The 16,320-nt window shown below is 34.2% G+C and overlaps 9 protein-coding genes across 9 annotated transcripts; 4 read left to right on the forward strand and 5 right to left on the reverse strand.

Moving 5' to 3' along the window:
* Positions 1 to 41: 41 nt before the first annotated feature.
* Positions 42 to 527, reverse strand: TPHA0A04580 (uncharacterized protein; the record flags this gene model as incomplete). Its single annotated transcript, XM_003683917.1, has 1 exon — positions 42 to 527. The coding sequence occupies one exon, from the start codon at positions 525 to 527 to the stop codon at positions 42 to 44; it is 486 nt and encodes a 161-aa protein (XP_003683965.1).
* Positions 528 to 987: 460 nt separating this feature from the next.
* SFH5 (Sfh5p) lies at positions 988 to 1,866 on the reverse strand (the record flags this gene model as incomplete). The annotated part of the gene is made up of 1 exon (XM_003683918.1): positions 988 to 1,866. One exon carries the CDS (start codon positions 1,864 to 1,866, stop codon positions 988 to 990), a length of 879 nt encoding a protein of 292 aa, XP_003683966.1.
* A 1,118-nt stretch (positions 1,867 to 2,984) lies between these two features.
* TFA2 (transcription factor TFIIE subunit TFA2) lies at positions 2,985 to 4,058 on the forward strand (the record flags this gene model as incomplete). Its single annotated transcript, XM_003683919.1, has 1 exon — positions 2,985 to 4,058. One exon carries the CDS (start codon positions 2,985 to 2,987, stop codon positions 4,056 to 4,058), a length of 1,074 nt encoding a protein of 357 aa, XP_003683967.1.
* A 256-nt stretch (positions 4,059 to 4,314) lies between these two features.
* Positions 4,315 to 5,301, reverse strand: PET130 (Pet130p; the record flags this gene model as incomplete). The annotated part of the gene is made up of 1 exon (XM_003683920.1): positions 4,315 to 5,301. One exon carries the CDS (start codon positions 5,299 to 5,301, stop codon positions 4,315 to 4,317), a length of 987 nt encoding a protein of 328 aa, XP_003683968.1.
* A 307-nt stretch (positions 5,302 to 5,608) lies between these two features.
* PUS6 (pseudouridine synthase PUS6) lies at positions 5,609 to 6,799 on the forward strand (the record flags this gene model as incomplete). Its single annotated transcript, XM_003683921.1, has 1 exon — positions 5,609 to 6,799. The coding sequence occupies one exon, from the start codon at positions 5,609 to 5,611 to the stop codon at positions 6,797 to 6,799; it is 1,191 nt and encodes a 396-aa protein (XP_003683969.1).
* A 197-nt stretch (positions 6,800 to 6,996) lies between these two features.
* On the reverse strand, positions 6,997 to 9,948 carry BBC1 (Bbc1p; the record flags this gene model as incomplete). The annotated part of the gene is made up of 1 exon (XM_003683922.1): positions 6,997 to 9,948. The coding sequence occupies one exon, from the start codon at positions 9,946 to 9,948 to the stop codon at positions 6,997 to 6,999; it is 2,952 nt and encodes a 983-aa protein (XP_003683970.1).
* A 432-nt stretch (positions 9,949 to 10,380) lies between these two features.
* MRPS35 (mitochondrial 37S ribosomal protein mS45) lies at positions 10,381 to 11,439 on the reverse strand (the record flags this gene model as incomplete). The annotated part of the gene is made up of 1 exon (XM_003683923.1): positions 10,381 to 11,439. One exon carries the CDS (start codon positions 11,437 to 11,439, stop codon positions 10,381 to 10,383), a length of 1,059 nt encoding a protein of 352 aa, XP_003683971.1.
* A 448-nt stretch (positions 11,440 to 11,887) lies between these two features.
* On the forward strand, positions 11,888 to 14,044 carry MPS3 (Mps3p; the record flags this gene model as incomplete). Its single annotated transcript, XM_003683924.1, has 1 exon — positions 11,888 to 14,044. The coding sequence occupies one exon, from the start codon at positions 11,888 to 11,890 to the stop codon at positions 14,042 to 14,044; it is 2,157 nt and encodes a 718-aa protein (XP_003683972.1).
* A 544-nt stretch (positions 14,045 to 14,588) lies between these two features.
* On the forward strand, positions 14,589 to 16,211 carry CCT3 (chaperonin-containing T-complex subunit CCT3; the record flags this gene model as incomplete). The annotated part of the gene is made up of 1 exon (XM_003683925.1): positions 14,589 to 16,211. The coding sequence occupies one exon, from the start codon at positions 14,589 to 14,591 to the stop codon at positions 16,209 to 16,211; it is 1,623 nt and encodes a 540-aa protein (XP_003683973.1).
* Positions 16,212 to 16,320: the final 109 nt, after the last annotated feature.

Below are 16,320 nucleotides of genomic sequence, written 5' to 3' on the forward strand. Positions count from 1 at the left end.
TTAAATCAAAGTAATAATTTAATGTATTTAACTAATAAAAACTAAATAACTCCTGCGACATACATGCATATATACGTATGTATAACTATACAAATGAACATGCTATTAATCGATGTTATCTTCATCCCTATCTTCTTCATTTTCTGTGTTACGAATCTCACTATCATGTGGGTGGTTTTCGATATGCTCATTTTCTTGCTCGATTCTATCACTTTGGGGAACACTCTCAGACGGTGGTAATAAACTAGATATAAAAAAATGACTCTTATACCATTGCTGTTATCCTCATTGTCATTTTCATTTCTTATATCATCGACCTCTAAATTATCAAAGAAACCAGACCGACCATCGTCCAACCGGTCATTATTCCATTCATCGGACGCCATCTCATCTGTGCCTATTGGCGACATCCTCTCCACTTCTTGTTTATGAGATATATTATTAGGCATAGTATTACTATTGCTAGAAGCATTATGGTTCGTAGTTTTACTTTTATGATTGGAAACTTTTCTATAAAGGTTGCTCATCCATAAATTTAAGTTTTGACTTTAAAAAATATGGGTATTTTATGACAATAATGCAATATTATTTATCATAGTACCCTGATTATAATATTAGTTATATCAAATAAAATATTTTTCGAAATTCTCCAATTTATTATATATGTTATTGTCACTATTTGAGGTTAATAATTAATGACATCCGATACCCTTTAATTTTAAGATATATATTCCATTAAAAGAAAGATGAATAAGCACCACAACTTCATCAGATACCATGCGCATTGCACATCTCGATAATATCTCAACGGGTTATATTGTATACATGTATGTATGTAAGGATCTTCAACTAAAACTATTATTTATTATCGAATGTTAAGATTTAGCTATGAAAACCGTCACTGTCATCACCCAAGCTCGCATATGAACAATGTTATAATTTTATAAGTATTCAATTACTACACTGATTAAGCAATATCCACACTGTTTAATCAATATCTACACTAGCTTGTTGTTCTAAAAGATATAACCCATATGGTGTTGGTCTAGGTGCTTCAACATTCTGTTCTTCTAAACTTTGCTTACCAACACCTTCGTATTGAGCAGCTGGACAACTCTTTAAATATTTGCCCAATTTTTTACCGTCATTTAGTACAACAAATTTCTTTCTAGTTTCCTCATTAATGAAAGACTTTAAGAAGTCATACACCCAACTAAATATACTTGGGACGTTTACAAAATATTTAGCGAATAGTAATTCAGGATAGTATTTTTGGAAGATTGCAATCGTTTGCTTAGTACAACTCTTAATTTGTGGATCCATTTTGAACACTGATACACCTTTGTAGTCATGGACTTGGGTCATATATGAGTTATCTTCACTGGTGAAATCTAGCAATTTCAATCCTCTTTCCATCAAACCGATTCTATAACGAATGAATGCTTCTGAATCAGCGAACAGTTCCTTGTGTTTAACGATTTTACCATACAAATTCCACGTAATAATTTTCTTATTTGCTTCATCATCAGGATAAGAAGTTAAAATTCCAACGGATTGCAAAATTTCATTGTGAGATTCTTTAAAAGCAGCACTCAATGGGTTAAATTTACTTCTCCATTTTAAGATATCGACCAAAACTTGAATGACAGTGTCATATTCGAATTGGTAACCTTTGCAAATTTTATAAACAAGAGAACGTGCAATGTCCTCATCATAATACTCTAGTGACTCTTCATTACTGTCCTCGTAATTTAATTTATATCCCCATAACTCATCATAGCCATTACATTTATCCTTAATTAGTTTTGGTAAAACTTTAATAACCTTTTCGAAACATTGTTTCTCATTATCGTTTTGGAACTTCATCTGTAAAACGCAAGCTTTGCTAGAGTTGTTGTATTATATCAATGAGCAATGAAAAGAAAATCGATATGTATATATATATATATATCGAATCCTACCAAATGTCTTCATAAGCTATAGGAATTTTTCATTTATAAGTTTAATATTATTCTTTATCAGAATTTGTTGCATTATAAAGCGTTACTCATCGAATTTTTTTTAAGAATCCAATTTCTAGAATGTTAATTGAATTTCTCAAAGTAGTTCCCAGGTGAGAAACCCTACCCATTTAATCTAATTATGTACAAGACAACCTTATATTTAAATAATAAGACCTAACCCAAACGAGTGCTTGCATATACACGTCTAACAAAAAGACAAAAATACTGATAATACGATTAAAAGACAATACAAACAAAACAGAAAATTAAATAAATGTTCCAAACCATAGGTCATCACTATTTCATGGATCGCTTAACCGAAATGTATTCAGAAGTAACCTCTAACAGCGATGGTTTTAAAGCTGGATGAATACAATACTATACCTCGTGTTAAGAAAATATAGTAAAATATCACTAGTTTAATCTCTGACATGCATCATATAGTAAAAGTGAAAATAAATCAACAAAAAACCAATAAATAAATATACATTTCCATGTCAAATTCTCACAATTAGAGAAATGAATATAACAAAAATTGACCACTGCAAAAAATAGATCAATCGTCTCAAATCTCCATGACACAAGCCATTGGTGTATTTCTTTTAATGTAAATAAGTATATGATAAAAGAAGATAAGTAAAGGTAAACGTTTTGCAAAAATAAATCGACAGAAGTAAGAGAAAAGTTACTTTCAGAATAAATTTAAATGAATCTTTCAACTTCTTTTTATATCAATTTGTTTTTTTGCGTTTCCAAAAAAGCGTTAAGTTTCGAGCGTTATGGAATATATATGTAGAAGCCGGGTGAACGATGGTTTTGGATATAAAAATTATATCATTTTAAGAAACCTGGTTAAAATATATTTAAATTTCTAGTCATTTAAGGATAATTTGTTTTTGTTTTCAACTTGATTAGAACATCAGAGAGTCAGTGAGCATACACACCGTTGCCTAAAAGATTTACATTACGTTCTAATACACTATGGGCAGTGCGAAAGATCCGCTTTTGGCGAATTTGAATGCATTCAAGAATAAAGTGAAGTCGTCTTCGAATTTAGCAAAACAACAGACGGTTATAATCGATGATGTCGAGGAAGACGTTAAGCCCACTTTGAAGAGAAGTGCTTCGCAGATGGACGATAGTGATACGGCGATGTCGAGTGTGAGTGCGAGTGCGAAGAAAGAAGATGACGTTATTATATTGGACGATATTAAGAGGGAGACCGTGCAGACACCGATCCCAATAGAAGATGAACATTTGAACAAAAATATTAAATTGGAGAAAACTAATGGTATTGCAAACGGACTCTCTAGTGCCTCGAATGATTTACTTGACGATATTGTCGACGATGAGGATTCTCCCTCTAAAAAAGTAAGACCAGGGTCATTGGCTGCTGCTGCTTTACAATCTAGTCAGTCTGATATTTCCCGAAGTCATGACTCGTCAAAATTACTATGGGCTACTGAATATATCCAGAAGAAAGGTCAGCCAGTGTTATTGAATGAATTATGCGACTATTTATCCATTAGTAAAAAAGATAAAATTGTGGAATTATTAAAAAAATTAGAGAAAATTCAATTCGATGATAAAACAAACAGTTATAAATATATCTCCACCTACGACGTACATTCTACACAAGAGTTAATGCATCTACTAAGATCACAAGTTACATTCAAAGGTATTTCATGTAGAGAATTAAAAGACGGTTGGCCTGGTTGTGATGAAGCTATCAATGAGTTGGAAGAAGAAAGTAAAATTTTGGTCCTAAGAACTAAGAAAGATAGAACTCCAAGATATGTTTGGTACAATAATGGTAGTTTGTTAAATAATATTGATGAAGAATTCGTTAAGATGTGGGAAAACGTTCAACTTCCCCAATTCTCAGAATTACCTAGAAAATTACAAGATTTAGGTCTAAAACCTGCTAGTGTAGACCCAGCTACTATAAAGAGACAAACAACTAAAGTTGAAGTCAAAAGAAAGAAACAAAGAAGAGGTAAAATTACAAATACTCACATGGCAGGTATCTTAAAGGATTACTCAAATAGGGTTTAAAAATATAAGAGTTTTTCAAAATTACTATCTGGTTATAGAAATTGTATTCAAAGTTGATTATTTAAGATTAATTTAAATCAAAATTTTATCAATTATCGAAGCAAAAATATACATATACTTATATATTGATTTAATGGTTTTATACAAGCTCAGTTTGTTTCAACTGTTGGATAATATTCATCACAGTATATATATATATAGTGTAATTTTCTTTTTAATTATTTACAAGATTCTAAAAGATTATATTGATATTATATCATGGTTTCTCTTTATTTCTTATCAGTAAAGGTAGATCATGCTGTCGAAGCAATGAATTTATTTTCTTTAAAGATATCCTATCATTATCTCTGGTTACCCAATCAATTTTCTTCTGATTTTTGTCTTCTTTTTTGTTATCTATTGATACTAACTTTGCAACTACATCAACACTACGTTTAATATTATCCCTGAATAGCTCATGCTCATTAGGGCTAGGATATTTGAATATTTGATAATGATAATATCCATCTTTAGCTACACCTTTTAAGGAGTTCCCATCACCATCTATATAAGTAAAAATCGACTTTTCCTTAGAACTTTCTGAACCATATTCAATTAGTTCACTGATAGCTTTGTCACCACTAAGTTTTGACCATTGTTCAATAAAAGTACGTTTCGTCATCACCTGAATGTTCCTTCTAATAAATGCATAATCTTTTGGTATAATCGATGGATATTTCTTCAATATAGCCTGATATTGTTTTTCAAAGTTTTTATAGAATTCATCAGTTAAAGTTTTGTCATTCGTTATATCCTTGGGTACTATTTCACCATTAAAAGGTTGCTTCATTAATGGTAATACACAAATGGAAGGTTTCGATTTTCTGAATAGTGACAGAAAATGATTAGGTGGAAAGTAAGTCAAAGAAAAGTAATCACAGGAATACACATTTGCTTCCTTTGCAAATAGTTTCTCTTGATACCTAATTCTATGAATTAGGGAAGGTATTCCTCTAAGTTTTGCAGCAGCAGCATTAATAGGATTATAATTTAAATTTTTAGTTTTATAAATGTTGGTTCTATATTCTAATGGCAATTCTAGGCTATATTCATTTGTTAATTTATTATCAGACTCCTCAATTGATATAGCAGGTGTTTTTGGAGTTACAACGTTGCAATACACTCCATGAACCTGTTTCAAATATGAATAGTCTATGGCTAGATTACCCAAAGAGCGACTGAATATTAGACTAAGGCATCGCATCTAAAGCCAAGTTCTGGTAACAGTCAAACTAATAACTAAGTTTGCCAAATAGTTTAGTCAATAAAAGTGTATAAGGATTAGTTTTACTGTGAAAAAAGACACAATTACATTAATAATAATCCATTAAAATATTGATTAAGTTTTAAATATTTCATCTTATTCTGTAGGCGATGCCCTTTGACTAAAATCTTGAGATATATGCTAAATAATATAAATTGTAACAATGATTTAGCTTGCAATTTGCTGTTAATGGCGTTATTTAATGTTAATATATGGCCTCAGGCACACTAAGTGATCAGATATTTAAATGCCATTGGAGGTAGTTTATACTAATGGTTTAAGAAAGCTCAAACCTTACTATAGTACGAGAAATACATTCGCGAAGGGACGATGGTTGGGCAAAACACTTTTAGAAGTACTTGTTAAAGAGTTTAAGACTTTTACAGAACAACATTATATTGATGGTATTACAAAAGGCTTATATACTATTTACAGAGATGGGGAATTATTAGCAGCCGATGATGTGTTGCATAGCAGAATACAAAATAAGGATATCGTCGAAACAAGATTTCATAAACACGAACCACCTGTGAAGCAATGGTGTACCGAATTGATAGAAAACAATGACAGGCAAGGAAGAGTAGCAGGGATAGACTTAATATATGAAGATGATAATTTGTTCATAATCGATAAGCCAAATGGGATCCCAGTACATCCTACAGGCCAGTTTTATAAAAACACGCTAACTGAGATATTCAAAACACATGGTAAAACTGTCTCTCCCTGTTATAGAATAGACAAAGTGACCTCTGGATTACTGATTTTTGCGAAGAATCAGGTAGCTGCAAGTGATATTCAAACAAAGATAAGTGAACGGACGATGAATAAGTACTATTTTGCCAGAGTGAAAGGTAAGTTTCCAGGTACACTAAGCAATATTTTTGGTGACAGCTACAATATATCAGACATTATACAACAAGATCCTGTAATTGAAAATTCATCCATATATACAGTTGAATTGAAAAAGGGATCATTAGCTGCATTTTCGCCAACCAGGGAAGCTGTAACTCACTTTTATCCTATAAAGTACTATCCTGATTGCGATCACAGTGTTGTGTTATGTAAACCATTAACGGGAAGGACGCATCAAATAAGGATACATTTAGCCAGGTTAGGTTTCCCAATTGTTAATGATCCATTCTATAATATAAATAATACAAAATTTAGAAGGCGTTCTAAGTTTTTATTAGATTATAAAGAACGGGAAAGCATAGATAAATTAAAATTGCAAAATATCTTTAATCAATTTGTTGAAGAAACTGCTGAACAAAAATCAAACTCAATATCTAATGAACAAGGTAGTAAATGTTTAGAATGTGGAATAAACTTATTAGATGACTCCAGTATTTCTGAACTTGAAATATATCTACATGCATGGTGTTATTCGAATAAAGATAATACTTTTGAATACAAGACTAAAATCCCTGAGTGGGCATAGAGGGAAACTAATCAGAAAACATTTTATAGTTTTTGTAAATAGTCCATTATATATGATAGAATAACAAAAACTGAATTTAAGTTTATATAATCTTGTTTTTATTTACTTAACTTCAAATATATATTTCGTATAATAATAATACATATTAATAATGCACTCATAATTTCTTAAAAAACATGCATAAAAAAGGGCACTTACTACCAACCGACATAATCTCTTCCGATTAATCTAAAAATTTTTAGTTTACCACTCTTCATGTTGCTTAACTTGTAACTACCTTGACTAATCTTACCTTCATGATCTTCAACAACTCTTATTTTATTCTTGGCAAAATCAAAATCAGTGACGATAGCACTATATGGTACAGAGTCCATCCCGACTGATGTTTCCTTAGAGTTGATGTTCAGTTTCTTGTGAGACTCAAACTTCGCTTTTCTTATTACTATTATATCACCTGGCATTATGAGTTTCAACCCATCATTATCTAATGTCGATCCTGCTTTATAACTAAATATAGCAACACCAAATGTTCTACCACCAATTGGCTGGACGATATTAGACTTTAGCGAGAGGATTAAGCTATGAACTAGAGGTTCTTTCAATGATGATCCAATTACCGAGTGAGCCTTCTTAACTACTTCATTACCATATTTGTTACCGTATTCAATTAATTTCTTGGTATTATTAGATGATCCAAAAAAATTTTGGGTACAAGCAACAGTGTTATTAGCATCTGATTCCAGATATGATACAGATACTAATAATTGAGAATAATTCTCATATAAAAAGTAAAAGTCACGGATAACTAATTTTTGTTGCAATCTCTTCTTAATAATGTTTTCCTCAACTTCTAACAAATATTTCACCTTTGGACTGAATAGATGTGTTGGGTTTGATTTTTCTAACCACCACGTTTCATTTGCATTGAAATCTATTTTTTGCTGACATTCAGTTTCTAAATTAACGGTAGTAGTTCTTTTTAAAAGTTCTCTCGTCTCTGTAAAGTCATTGTTCTGACTGGTTATACCACCTTGTGATAAGGGATCCGAGGGTGGAGGTGGAGGAGCCCTGGATTCTGAAGCTTGAGGTTTGCGTGTTTGAGGAATTGGAGCATGAGGTGGAGGTGGAGGAGCCCTAATTTCTGGAGCATGAGGAGGAGGTGGAGGAGCCCTAGTTTCTGGAGCATGAGGCGCACTCATTTCTGGGACATGAGGAGGAGGTGGTGGAGCTCTAGTTTCTGGAGCATGAGGAGCACTCATTTCTGGAACATGAGGTGGGGGTGGTGGAGCTCCGGTTTCTGGAGCCTGAAACACTGGAATTTGGGGAATTTGAGGATGCAGTGGAGGCGGTGGAGCTCTGGTTGCTGGTCCATTATTTTCTAACGCAATGTTAGGAATTGGAGGTATGCCAGTTTGAGTACTATTAGAATCAGATAAAATTGGTGCCGCTCCTGGAATTGGTGGTGGTGAGCTAGAATCAGACAAATTTACCGGTGGAATACCACGGTTTTCTGGGATAGCCTCTTCTGCTGATTCGAATTCTAGATCGTCAATTTTTCTTAAATCATCTTTGGATGATTCTAAAGTTTCATTCAGAGTTTCTGGCAATGGTTGATTGAGACTATTTATATTTTCATTTAACTCATCTTTTCCATTTGTTGCTTCGGCTTTATTTTCAGTAAGAAGATTTTCTTTCAATAGATTAGCAACTGATTCTTCTGTATCTTCTAATGAGCTTGAAATATCTGGCATTACTGGCATCTCTGGTATTTTAGTATTTTCTTTTACTTCAGCAATACCTTCTTCGTTATTTTTCTCTAACAATTCTTTGTCTTCGAGTTTCTTTTCAACGTGTCCTTCAACATCTTCAACATCCTCAGTGACAGCAGTTGTCTTCCTGCTCAATGCTTGAATAGCTTCTGGGTTTGTAAAAGGCATTACAGGAACAGGTACAGGAACGTTTTGTTCTTCAGTTACATCTTTGGTTTTCTTTTTTGATGGAGCGCCTTCTGTAGCAGCTGCAATTGGAATACCAAATGGATTAAATGCAACAGGACCACCATATCTTCCTGCAGTGGCAATTCTGGCCATTCTTTCTCTTAAAGCAGCACGGCGACTTTCTTCTGAATCTTCCTCCTCCTCTTCCTCTTCCGCTTCCTGATTTTCTGCAGTTTGTTCATCTGCATTTGTTCCATCTGTAGCAGAGATATCTTGTTTATTTATTATATCTTCGCTTTGGGCAGGAAGTTGTGAAGTTGAAGGTTCTGCTTCATTAATAGTTGTATTATCAGCATTATCATAAGATGTTTGGATGTTTTCCAGAGTAGATAAAGGAACGCTTGGAACTTTAGATATGCTTTCAAGAGTTTCTTTAGGTTTTAATTGCAACTCTTCATCTGCTGCTTCAATGTCTTCAGTCTTAGTTTCAGCTTGTTGTTTAGCCATTTTCTTTTTCAACATCTCAGCTTGTCTTTCAGCTTCGACTCTTTGTTGTTCTTGCAATAGAGCGATTCTTTCCTTTAATGACATTTTTGGTATGTGTTCCTCTTCATTTTGAATTTTTTCACCAGTTCCTTCTATTTCTGCTTTGTTCACTGGTTCACGAACAGGTGCTGAAGTTGAAGTCTCAGTAGGTGTGGGTTTGGAGGAATCATTAGTGATGGAAGGTGGAGTGTAGAATTTAGGTGGTTCAGCTGTAACTGTCTTTTTAACGAATCCAGCTGCGGAATCATTGAATTCTTTTTGCGATGGCAATGGGACTCGTTCTGAATCCGTTTGAGCAAACATAGAAAGTCTGTTCTTCAATTTGTTAGTTCCTGGAGTGTCAACAACAGGTTCAGCAGCAACTTCAAAATGATGATCATCAGCATCATCGTTACTTTTTGCAGTAGCAGGCACAGTTTTAACTGCTGGATTTTCAATTATTGGTTCTTGGGCTACGGAATTGCTCTTCAAAGTAACAAATGTCTTTGGAAAAATACCTTCTTGCAACTCACCATTGCTATCAGTATATTGACCATAGTACCACTCGTCATCTTCTACAGATGTAATTGTAATCTCTTGGTCCTTCTCAAAATGTAAATCATCTTCGAACTCAGATTTATAAGGAAATTGAGAAACAACCTGGAACGGAACAGCAGGTTCACTCATGATTCATAAATGTATATTTACCCTTAATATGGCTAGTGCTCTAACCTATTGCATATGTACAATCACTACCACAATGAATAACGACTCTCAAATATCAAACCTTAACTATCAAATGTATGACTTTTTAAAATAAAATGTTGTATTTAGTTTCAAGTTTCCCCCTTTTCCTTTTCGTAATAGCGCTATTAAAGGTTCAAACAAGAAATAGAAAATAGTAAACATCAAAAGACAAACCTTTGATGGAATGGACAGAATACAAAAGACTTATAACAGTTAAAGAGTTACTGTTTTGAATAGCGATACATGTAGTGATTTAAAAGTGTTATTAATATTTGTATATAACTCTACTGTTACTATTTATTATTTACTATTTACAAACGTAGCATGTTGTGCGGAAATTTTTTTCTTCATTTAATGGAATTACTAGGACTACTAAACGTATATCATCTTGCCTTGTGCATCGAAGTCTATTCTACGATCCTTCTTGCTATCACGGTTGCCTGCTCCGTAACGGAACCCTACTCTACCGACCTTTGCATCTTTAAATTTGAATTGTGATTTCTCACCTTCTAATAATTCACCATAGATGGTTTTGACTTTATTGTCTTTCACCGTACGGCCACTAGAATGCTGGCCCTCTGTTGATAGTTTCTCTAGAGTGGTGATGGCAGGTTCCAATTCCAGGATGTTTGCTGCATCGACTGGACCAAAAGGTTGTGATTCGGAGATGGTCAAGAACCTTGAGTTCAATGCTTTTGGTGGGACAGGAATTTCACTTAAATTCTCTTTTCTACTGAAGGTTTGAATGCCTTCTTGGTTACGTGTAACCTCGGTGTTGTTGTTAGGGTTGAACACGGGGAACATTTTGAACAATGTCGATGCCATTACTTTTGTATCTTCCTTGACTTTGTTATGTTTAAGCCACTTCATTTCAATCTCTTGTAATTTTATAATAGCTTCGATTCTCGGAATCTTCAAACCATATTTTTGAGATACTTGTTGAGCAGTCATCCCAAGATTGGTGATCTCGTTATAGATATCCTGTTTCAATTCAGTGCTGATTATATAGTTTGTTTGACAATGTTTATTCAATGGGAAAGGTTGCAGCGACCTTTTTGGGTAAACTTTCTCCGACAAATTGACCAGTTTCGGATCTACTTCATAGCTCCCGTCATGTCTCATTCTCAACGTCTCTTTCTTTGCATTCTGCAACGCTTGACCTCTCTCCAGATCGGGTTTCACATAGTTAGGAACATGGTCAGTTGGCACATAGAAATATTTGTTCATAGGATATTCTCCTTTAAAATTCTTAGGACCCAAAAACTGTCTCATGGCGTACTTCAGATTAGTATCGTGACTCTTTGGATGTTGTCTTGTCAGCTTTCTGAATGGAAACGTAGGATACGCAATCCTACGACCTGACATAAACCTCTGCTGCTGCACAACGGCACCAGCACCACTAACTTTCTGTCTGACTCCACAACTTAGCATTAAAGCAATCTTAAAAGACAAAAATAAACTCTTGCAATTATGCTCTTTCTCTTTCTTTCAAACTAGATGTGCACACAGTAGACCCACCGCCAACAATCGTATTCACTTTCACACTTGCAGTCTTGTTGCACAGACACAGACACACACATCTATATATATATAGATAGATCTGGTAACCTTAACCAATGGACCATGAGCTTAGTTCACTGGAAGAAGGTCCTTGTCTCAATTGATTGAGTGGTCTTGAGTTTTTAGAGATCACCGCGTACGAAGACCACACGTAAACAACGAACCATCGAGTTTGGCGACTTTTAAGATGGTTTCTACTTAAAAGAGAGAGTTGTTGAGATGATTGTCCCAGCTGTTTTGGTTTGCTGTTGGTGAGGTTGGTGTATATGAGAATTGAATTAGTGGGATATATATTTGAAACTGTTGAGGCCAACGAGTTATGTCGAGTGATAAGAAGGTCAGCGATGACAGGAAATCACGAATTGACGAGGATAGATATTTGCCGTTAAATAGTTCATTACATGAACACAAGGATTTGTTGATTGAGAAGATGAATAGAAGTAATTTTGGACGTGATTATGAGGGACATGGTGAATTCTCACGCGAGGGTAGGAGCGTGGTTGATAGGGGTATGATAATGCATGACAGTGAGGTTGATGACAATAATGACACCGACTATGATAATTTCAAAAAGAAGATATTGAGTAATGGATCGTTAAATAGCAATTACATATCGGTTGATGATGATGATTGGATAGATGATCTGGGGAGTTATTCTGAGACCCGTGAGGGCTTGTCGAATGATGAAGCAAATGAAAGTTTTATTGAAGATGGAGATGATGATGACTACGATTATGATTATGATTACGATGACGATGAAGATTATGAGATTTTAACAAACAGTAATGGCATACTTGACAACCACCGTGATAGCAAGGGGGGCTCAAAGGGCCTCTTTAGGACATGGGCTCTAGTGACAATCGTCTTCGTGGTGTTCTCGACGTTGTTGAGTAAGGTTGTGTTACCAACAAGTATCAGCTCTGCAAGCAATATTCCGAGTGGGAATGTTCAACGGCAGATTAATCACCTTTACAATATGGTCAACACACAGAACGATAAAATCCAAACTGATCTAGATAAGACGATAAAAATCGTGATCACTCAATTTGAAAAAAAAATCAAAAGTATATTACCAAAAAATATATTAGATTTCCAATCTCAATTGGAGTTGTTAAATACAAAAGTCAATAAGATGAATGAGAATCAACGAACCGAGAAGATTATTAATAATCAAATGAATACAGAATTCTCAATGAAAAACTTAACAATAATTCAAGATCTATTAACTAATCAATTAAATAACACTTTACCAGATAAAATTCCAGTGATAATAAATAATAGTACGTCGATGCTAATGATACCTGAAATTCACAACTATTTAAAAGATATCATATCCGGTATTATCACAACACTAGAGAGTAACAGTACTAACATCCTCCAAGGTAACATGACAACCAATCTTGGAATGCAGCAGGAGGGATTTTTGCCGGATTTGAACGGATATATTAAGGAGATCTTGAAGGATGAGTTACAATACATCGACAAGGATTATTTTGTTCAAGAATTGAATAGAAAATTGCAATTGAACAAACATGAAATATTTGAAGAATTCACGGAAAAATTAAGTGACCTAAAAATAAGTTCAAATTCACATTATCACTATAACGATATGACATCAGATAAATATTCAGATATCCTGCTAAGAAAAATGATAAATAGAATATACAATGCAAATCAGCATCAATGGGAAGATGATTTGGATTTTGCTACATTTGCTCAAGGTACAAGATTATTAAACCATTTAACCTCCAAAACATGGAAAAAGGGTACACAAAACACTCCATTAGAATTATTATCGAACACGATTAATAATTCAGTATACTGGCAATGTGATTCCACCAAAGATTGCAGATGGGCAATCAGATTTTCTGAACCTATCTATCTATTTAGATTATCATATTTGCATGGAAGATTAAAAAACAATGTACACATGATGAATTCTGCTCCTAAGAAAATATCAATATATGTTAAGCTAGCAAATGGTAATGATTTAATTAAAACGTTTAAAAAAGTAGCTAAAACATACAAACAAGGACAATCGCTAAACGAAGATAGCTCATATATAAAAATCGGACAGTATGATTATGATTTAACTGATCCAAAGGTAAAACAGGATTTTCTATTGCCATCTTGGTATATTAAACTAAGACCATTGGTTCATTCCATGGTCTTCGAGATTAATGAGAATTACGGTAACAAAGACTTTACGTCCTTGAAGAAGTTTCTCATTAAAGCAGTGACGAAACAAGATTTGGAGATAACGACAAACAACGAGTTCCCATATAAACTTGGTAACGTCCCGGAGTACAACGCAGACAACTATGTCATAGCTTCTTCCGATACTGGCAGTAGTCACCATCTAATGAACCAACAACTACGAAATGTTCAAGACGACCGTAACGACGGTTTCAAGAACTTAGCTGATAATGAAAACTCAAAGATTCCATCCTTTGGTCAAGACGAACTAGATATTTAATTATGTTATTCCGAATCAACAAATATAAGCAATCTCTCTATCTCTCTATATATATAAATATATATTAATGCATACTTCACGACAAATCTAAGCAATTGTTGTTTCCGATCACTAGGAAACAGAAGACTCCAGGGAACTTGGTGAAGATAGAACAGTCTCGATCACAGAGACGCCATCACTCTTTATCACCATAAGTCATGCTGATGGGCTATGGTGATGTTAGTGGTAAATGCTTCAAGTTACTGTCACATCCCATCGACGTCATGTCGCACGACCCATCATCGTTCACAATTTTTTCCAAAATTTGAAGGTTTCAACATCAAAATTAATGAAATTGCCACTAACTAAACCAATATCTTCAATCAATTAACCATAAATTGTTGGTTAATATCCATATATAAACATTATGAATGAGTACGTTCTGGTGTTCATTGGGACGTGTTAGATAAGTTTGAGATATTATATTAGCTTAGTTGGTTTTTTTTTGTAATAGAAACCAGATCGGAAGGCAAAAAAACAATAAATAGCATAATTGATTTGTAAGATGCAAAATTCTGTACAAGCCCCAGTGGTTGTTATGAACACTAACCAAGAGAGGACTACCGGTCGTGAAGCTCAGATATCAAATATCACGGCTGCCAAGGCTGTCTCAGATGTTATCCGTACATGTTTGGGTCCTAAGGCTATGTTGAAGATGTTGCTGGATCCAATGGGTGGTTTAGTTTTGACCAACGATGGACATGCTATTCTTCGTGAGATTGATGTAGCACATCCAGCTGCTAAGTCTATGTTAGAATTGTCCCGTACCCAAGATGAAGAAGTCGGTGATGGTACTACTAGTGTCATTATTCTTGCAGGTGAAATATTAGCACAAACTGCTCCATACTTAATTGAAAAGAATATCCATCCAGTTATTATCATTCAAGCTTTGAAGAAAGCTCTATCCGATGCTTTAGAGGTCATTGACGAAGTCAGTAAACCAGTGGATGTTGATAACGATGACGCTATGAAGAATTTGATCAAAGCTTCTATTGGTACTAAATATGTTAATTTATGGTCAGACAAGATGTGTGATTTATCATTGACAGCAGTGAAGACTGTTCGCATTGATCTTGGTGATGTTCAAGAAGGCGAACCTAGATATGAAATCGATACTAAAAGATACGTTCGTGTTGAGAAAATACCAGGTGGAGAAGTTATGGACTCTTCAGTTTTGAAAGGTGTGATGCTAAATAAAGACGTTGTTCATCCAAAGATGTCTCGTTACATTGAGAATCCAAGAGTTGTATTATTAGATTGTCCATTAGAATATAAAAAAGGTGAGTCCCAAACTAATATTGAAATTCAAAAGGATGAAGATTGGAATAGAATATTACAAATTGAGGAAGAACAAGTTCAATTGATGTGTGAACAAATTTTAGCAGTTAAACCAAACGTTGTCATTACTGAAAAAGGTGTGTCCGATTTAGCTCAACATTACTTATTAAAAGGTGGTTGTAGTGTCTTAAGAAGAACAAAGAAATCCGATAATAACAGAATTGCTCGTGCAACCGGTGCTACTATTGTCAACCGTGTTGAAGATCTAAAAGAATCAGATGTCGGTACAAAATGTGGTGTATTTAAAGTAGAATTAATTGGTGATGAATATTTCACTTTCTTAGATGAATGTAAGGATCCAAAGGCCTGTACAATCATCTTACGTGGTGGCTCAAAAGATATTCTAAACGAAATTGAACGTAATTTACAAGATGCAATGGCAGTCACTCGTAATGTTATGCTATCCCCATCTCTATCCCCAGGTGGTGGTGCTACTGAAATGGCTGTCTCAGTCAAATTATCAGAAAAGGCAAAACAATTAGAAGGTATACAACAATGGCCATATCAAGCCGTTGCTGATGCAATGGAATGTATTCCACGTACTCTAATACAGAACGCAGGTGGTAACCCAATCAGAATTCTATCACAATTAAGATCCAACCACGCTCAAGGTAATTTCACAATGGGTATTGATGGTGATAATGGTAAAGTAGTTGATATGGTCGAATACGGCATTTGGGAACCTGAGGTCATCAAACAACAAAGCATTAAAACGGCTATTGAAAGTGCATGTTTATTATTAAGAGTTGATGATATTGTTAGTGGTGTTAGAGGTCAAGAACAAACCTAATGTGTATGACTAGAATATGTATGTATGCATTATAATTCGATAAATTGTATAAATTATATAAATTTAGAAATCATTAAATAATTTAAAAGAGATTTTCACTCTGCAATTA

Source organism: Tetrapisispora phaffii, chromosome 1, assembly GCF_000236905.1.
Source record: "Tetrapisispora phaffii CBS 4417 chromosome 1, complete genome".
NCBI lineage: Eukaryota > Fungi > Ascomycota > Saccharomycetes > Saccharomycetales > Saccharomycetaceae > Tetrapisispora > Tetrapisispora phaffii.